Source organism: Centroberyx gerrardi, chromosome 22 (assembly GCF_048128805.1).
Source record: "Centroberyx gerrardi isolate f3 chromosome 22, fCenGer3.hap1.cur.20231027, whole genome shotgun sequence".
NCBI classification, from domain to species: Eukaryota; Metazoa; Chordata; class Actinopteri; order Beryciformes; family Berycidae; genus Centroberyx; species Centroberyx gerrardi.
The window spans coordinates 14,892,003-14,898,543 of record NC_136018.1 but is presented as its reverse complement, the minus strand read 5'-3'; the positions used below and the strand labels follow the sequence as shown (position 1 = coordinate 14,898,543).

The 6,541-nt window shown below is 42.5% G+C and overlaps 1 protein-coding gene across 1 annotated transcript; it reads right to left on the bottom strand.

The window, feature by feature from the left end:
* Positions 1 to 659: 659 nt before the first annotated feature.
* Positions 660 to 4,394, bottom strand: LOC139920046 (beta-1,4-galactosyltransferase 1-like). Its single transcript, XM_071909950.2, has 2 exons — positions 3,114 to 4,394; positions 660 to 2,167 (listed from the first exon to the last, which is right to left on the bottom strand). Exons 1-2 carry the CDS (start codon positions 3,498 to 3,500, stop codon positions 1,502 to 1,504), a joined length of 1,053 nt encoding a protein of 350 aa, XP_071766051.2. The 5' UTR covers positions 3,501 to 4,394; the 3' UTR covers positions 660 to 1,501.
* Between the last annotated feature and the right edge of the window lie 2,147 nt (positions 4,395 to 6,541).

Genomic DNA, 6,541 nt, shown 5'->3' with positions numbered 1-6,541 from the left:
GTTCGGTGTTGATAGGTCCCTGATGACTTTGTTTTACAAATCCTTTATTGAGTCAATTTTTCTTTTTTCTTTTATCTGTTGGTATGCTTCTCTCAATCGTAAACAGAAAAATGCATTAACTAAGGTGATCAAGGTCTGTAGCAGTGTCACAGGTACTCAAAAGAAAAGTCTGTCTGATTTATATAACAAACAGTTGTTAAAGAAGGCAGAATCCATTTTGTCTGACAGCACCCACCCCCTGCACCTAGAGTTTCAGACCTTGCCTTCGGGTTCCCGCTTCAAATACCCACTAGCCAAATCCAACAGATACAAACACTCTTTCATACCCTCAGCCATTTCACTGCTAAACTCCAATAGTAAAAGGTAATATCAGCTCGACCACCCAACCACGCTTGGTAAATATTGCTTTAATTTTAGTAGTACTAAAACATAGTGTACTTATGGACTCTATGTTTTTACTTCTGTTTTTACTTCTCTTTTGATATTGTGTGTTATTATTGTTTTTACTGCTGCACAACCAATTGCCCCTCTGGGGACAAATAAAGTTCTACTTGACTTGACTTGACACCCACCCACACCCACCCACACACACCCACAGACACACACCTGATTGCGATGCATTGATACAGCCAGGCCTTCATAAAAAAACCCCAAAAAAAACAAAACAAAAAAAACCCCATTGCCTTCATCATTGTCTTGGCATGGCCTGTGCTATTGTATATGTATGTTTCAGCTCAAGAAAACGTTGTCAAGATGAGTGGGTATGTGTGTGAGTACAGTGTGTGTGTGTGTGTGTGTGTGTGTGAGAGAGAGAGTGAGTAAGCAGTTTGCTTTAGCTTTGTCAGTAGGCACAATGTTGGCCACAATGTGTGTGTGTGTGTGGCAGAGACAGCCAGAGATACAGACAATGACTTATCTGTATGTTTTGTGTGTATGGGGATCAAATGACTGAGGTGCAGATCATGTACAGGTCTAACTATGGAGAGAAATGCAGATATCATTGTCTTGATCAAACAAGATTATGGCTATTGTGCCCCTAACCCTCTTTTTTTTCCATTTTGGGCGCCACTTTTGTGATGAGGCATCTTTGCTAACACACACTAAGTGACAAGAGAGAGTGAATACTGTCTGACACTTAATCTTACAAGTTTGGTAAAGAATCATACTTCTTTCTTTTCGGCATGATGTAGCAGTGAGAATGAGGTGAATTCGGCAGAGGTGACCCAAAATGTTGTACAATTATTAATAAATTAGATTTATTCAGTGAAATATTGTAATGCAGATTGATGATTGAACCTGTATGTTGATGCAGTGACAAAAAAAACATGTCCATGGTACACAGATTGCAAGATAGTACAGACTGTACTCTGCACCCCTGGGATTTATGCCAGTTGGTTGAACTATTGAAAATGTTCTTTTGGGTTGTGAGACAAAAACACTAAGAAGCAATGATGCAGCCTACAAGCAGTAATCCAGCGTCCACAGCTTCCATCACATTCAGCTATTCTGGAGGGTGAATATCCACAGTGATGAAAGTGTACAGTGCATCCTTCTCAATCTTCTTGACAGTGTATGCGAGGGAGTTAATCCCGTCTTTCTCCATGGTCCATTTGGTTTTGAAGAGCTTATCAGGATTCTTCGGATCAGCCTCGTTGTGCAAGTCTCTATTATGTTTGATCATCTTGTACTTTCCGATCTCTGAGTCGGGCCGAGAAATGGACATTTTATGGAAGGAAATTCTCTTATAGATGTCGTCGTCCTCGGCGCCCCAGCCCCAGTAATTGTTTGGGAAGCCGTTGATCTTCAAGTATTGGTCCTTGGAGAATGAAGCAACTCCACCAAAGTAATTGTTATAGGGCAACTTGTAGTTAAACTTGTCCATAGCCACAGACAGGTGTCGGGGCTCGTCAAAGCATCTGTAGAGGTTACGGTCATTCATAGGAACCAGGTCTACGTCAGAGAAGACAAAGCAGTTGTACTCGTACTCCTTCAGCGCCTCCACAAAGCCCACATTCAGCAGCTTGGCCCGGTTGAACACCCCGTCACCGTCCTGGTTGATGACGTACACACCATAGTCCAACTGCTGTCGCTGCAAGATGGGATGCAGGTAGAACAGCCAGTACTTCAGGTGCTCATGACGATTGCGGAACGGGATGATGATTGCCACCTAAAAAATAGGCAAATAATTAGATTCTATAAAATACAGCAAGTATTTTATGTAAGCATTTGGACAGTGACATTTTTTGATCTATATCACTTTGGATTTAACATAAAAGTAGTGACACTCTCAACTCCTGCTGTTTTTTCTTTGGTAAAATACTATTAAAATGGCCAGTAAAATACTTTATGTCATTAGTCAGTCAGTCTTTTTTAATTTGGCCAAGGAGAGCATGGCAACTAGGTTTTCCCCTTCTTGTGACTACGTATTCAAATGAATACAAAGGAAGTGGGTAAACCATGTACAAAGCGGGCGGTAGATCTTCAATTGTTTGTTTGTCAGTCTGTACTCTAACCTGATATCTATCACGTGCTTTCACATCCAAATTAATAGGAACCTCAAGCCAAATCATCAAATGATGACTTGTCCAAATACGTATGGAGGTCAATGCTCATCACTGTCATTCATTGTAAATGTGCTGACGAGTAAATGTGCATGAATGTAGCAAATTTCAACTAGGCCCCTAATTTCACTTCAAACTGTTTGCATGCTGCATTTTTCCCAATACCCTTCCCATTCGGGGGTTGGGGGGAATTTCTTCTTTGACTTCCATTGTAAAATCAAAGTAGTGGCTGTAGTACATTCTAAATGCCCTGTAAGTATTCTCTCTGTTTTCACATGTAGTAATGGAAGGATGATAATGTGTTTTTCCCAGAAACCCCAGCAACTGGTATCAAATGTCCTTCATAAGTGACACAGGTATTCTGTACTGTTCTCAGCTTTCTGAGTAAAGCCCACACCCTAAAGTAGTGCATTGGTATGTTGGAGAATCAGGATATGTATGTTGGAGAATTCTAAAATATTTATCCATCCATCTATCTATCCATCCATCCTTTCATTGTTTCATCTGTTCATTTATTCATGCATTGATTCATCTCACCATTCATTCACCTACCCTCTGTAGTGCGATGCAGTCTGGTGGTTTGTAATGTCCTCCCTCCTGAAGAGAAGAGGTGGCCTCCTTCCTCACCTTATCCATAGTCTGCTTCCAGTCAAACTCCACACGGACTGGACCCACCAGGCCTGGAGGGGTATCAGGACAGGGTCCCAAAGAACTCCCATCGCCTGAGATAGCCTTCTTCTCTGTGGTATTGTTGTTCAGAAGCTCTTGCACCCGTTGTTTTATTATCCTCTCAAATTCAGAAGGTTTTTGAATGTATCCGTTCGAATCATAAAATGCCATCAAAACAGTGGCTTTACCGCTGTAGAGCCAAACCACAACTGAACACACAAGACTAAACAAGAAAATAACTCCCAGGGCTTGAAAGAGTGTTTTCCGCATCTTTGCTATCCCTGGTGATAAGTATTCACTGCTGGATGAGAAAAGTCTATGGTGCAAAGAAAAATAAAACAGCAGAGACCAAAACTACAACTCCACTGCCAGCACTTCTCTCGCCCCATACACAAGAGCAACCAGACAGGTTTTTGTTTTCTTTGTGAGCAGCTTCCTTGTGAGTTTCAGCTGAGCAGGCTGTAGAGTTGAGTACTATTATTGATAAATTATTCATAACTATTTAATTTGTTTCCTCTGAAATGGCCTTGAATCTAGTGAAATCTATGTGTGATTGTAAGTGTATTATTGTGTGTGTTTAGGTTTGTATATAAAACAATTTGAATATATTTATTCCTTTAATTGGTATAATCGCTCCATCTAAGTAACTTAAGATTGATTGATTTAACATTGTATGAAAATCACTCAAATGCACAAATTGTTACTCAAAAATACAATATGGCCATTGTGAATAATAGAGCAATAATCTGTACTTCCTGGTATGTTGTCAGACTGAGCCCTCTACTGGTGTGTGATCGACTGTGCTCCTGCTCTGACTCTTGTCCTCTGTAGACTGGCAGGACACTACAGAGCCTTTAAGAAGTCCTCACAGAAACTGGCAGGGTGCTCCAAACCCTTTCAGAAGTCCTCACCCAGACTCTTCAGAGCAAACCCGAGAGACGGCCCAGGCGTTGACGCGTGTCCACACCTGCCCAAGGTTGTGGACATGTCGATGACTCCCTCTGTTTCCCAGTAGTCCTGCAGACGGACAGGTTTTTTCCATAAGCTGTGCCGGGAGGACAAGACCTTTTGGAAAATGCTGCAGCTCGCAGGACAGGAGGAATCCCTCGCTAAATGAAACGGGGAAGAAGTTATTTCTCCGCCCAGTAATTCTCTCGCCTCTTGAATGTCACTGACAAATGTACAGTACACTGCGGGTGACTTCCTATTTATCTGCAGGTGAGCCTAGAGCAGGTGCAGTAAGGGGAGGTGCTAACACAAATGTCCACGCCCAATGTCAACAACATTTGTTCTGGGCAGGAAAAGACTTACACAATACATCAAAGTTACACTTAGTTTGAGTTGACCAGTTTCACTTTAGTTAGACTGTGTTGAACGTCTAGACAAGGTGATTACGAGTATTAGGATTTAATAATCATACTAATAAGAGTAATAATAATCATAATGAATCACCAAGTACAACGGGTGCACAAGGAATTTGACCTGGTTAGTTAGTGCTGACACATGTAACAGCAGCTCACATACAGAATGGTGTAGACAAGAAATACTGTATGACAACAGACTAAACATGAACACACTACTAGTATACATTCAAAGCCAGCCTGAATAGGTTGAGCTGAATAAGACCAACTGGAGAATGCTGTGAGTAGGGTAAAACAAAGTGACAATTGCCGACGCAGTAATGTCACAGATGTGCAAAGTACAAACGTGTTGATGAATCACAAACTATGCATAAATGACAAATATTCAAAGTACAGTTAGGTTCATAGATAAACTGAATATCCTATATCAGTGTGTGTGTGCAGATTTGCAGGTTTCCGTCAGTCTGTCAGCGCCTGAGAACACACTTAGGGGTGTGGTGCGGTGTGGAGGGACTAAGAGGTCAGGGTGATCGCTGCCGGCAAGGGTAACTAAATGCAGGTACTCATGTTACTGTAATTGAGTAGGCTTTTCTGTGCATTGTGTATTTTTCAGTAATTTAACTCCTACTTACGTAAGTTTTTACTGAAGTATTGTACTTCACTACATTTTAATTCACATCCATTACAGAGCACAAATGTTGTGGTTTCTCCATAAGCAACAGAAACTGGACAATCATAACTTGGACGACTGGACAATCGTTAAATTGTGCAGCCATTCGCAAAGAACAGCAAAGAAGCACACCATCACACACACACCCGCACGCGCACACACACCTCCCAAACACACAGGAAACAAAACAGCAAGAATAAAAACCATGACAGTAACAGCAACAACACCTGTAACACAATAAAACTGACAGAGCCGCACTGACGACTCTCATTCAAATACAAATACAAATCTCTAAATCTCCTTTTGGGGAGAGGAAGCTTATAGAGCACTCTCCAGCTAAACCGTACAGGACTCTGGTCCTCCATCACAGCCTCGCACTGGTGTTCCCTGACCTCCTGTAGGGCCCGCGTGTTCTTTACCTTAACACAGGCTGCATACAGAGCCTTACTGCCTGCCTGCCTGCACCTCCCCAGGCTCCCAGTTTCCAACCAGCCCCCATTCTCAGCGGATACCTGCAATTCAGGAAGAACTGGAGCCCCCTCTCCCTGTGGCAACTTAAAATAGTCCAGCACATCGTCCGGGAAGTTTCTCAACACCTCCTTCAAAAACCCCTCTACCAGTCTCAGGGAGAAAGGAAGAAAGAGGAGAAGAGAAGAAGAGATCTGGCTTTACTACTTTGTATGCCTTACCTGCTTGTAAAAGCAATCGCTACTCCAAGTCTTTTATCCCCTCTGCTATCCGGCTGCTCAATGCCTTACAGCACTTTTTTTTCGTGTGCATTACATCTATTTATTTATTGTTATTTATTAACAGAGCTAGGAGGTCACACATAGCTGCCCCCCCCCCTCCCCCCTTTATATTCAATGTATGTATGTATGTACGTGTATTGTGAGTGTATTGTTCAGTGTTGCTGCGAGCTGTCATTCAGGACTGGACCCAAATGCAAGCCGGAGAGACAGAGAGCTTTGCAGAAGCAAGAAGCTTTAATGAAGAACTGAGGCAGAGTACAAAACAGGCAATCCAAAAGGCAAAACTTTAACTGGCCGACAGGCGAAGGGAACCAAGAATCCAAACCTGGCAGGAACAAGTCTTAGAAGACTTCGACAGGAAACAACACAGGTAACAGCGCAGGTAACTAAACCGGTAGCAAGGCAGCTAACACAACATGTAACAAGACTGACGAACTGACAACTCAAACTGAGGAACACAGCCTATATATACACACACAGGGACAGGGGAGAGAGTCCCGGAGCTGATAGGCAGATAGCCGGCAGGTAAGG

Bases quoted from the DNA above. Each gene is read 5' to 3' on its own strand.
- LOC139920046 (XM_071909950.2), bottom strand. From the start codon at position 3,500: ATGCGGAAAACACTCTTTCAAGCCCTGGGAGTTATTTTCTTGTTTAGT. The intron at 2,168-3,113 runs GTAGGTGAATGA...CCTATTTTTTAG, and splicing joins ACTGCATCGCACTACAGAGG to GTGGCAATCATCATCCCGTT.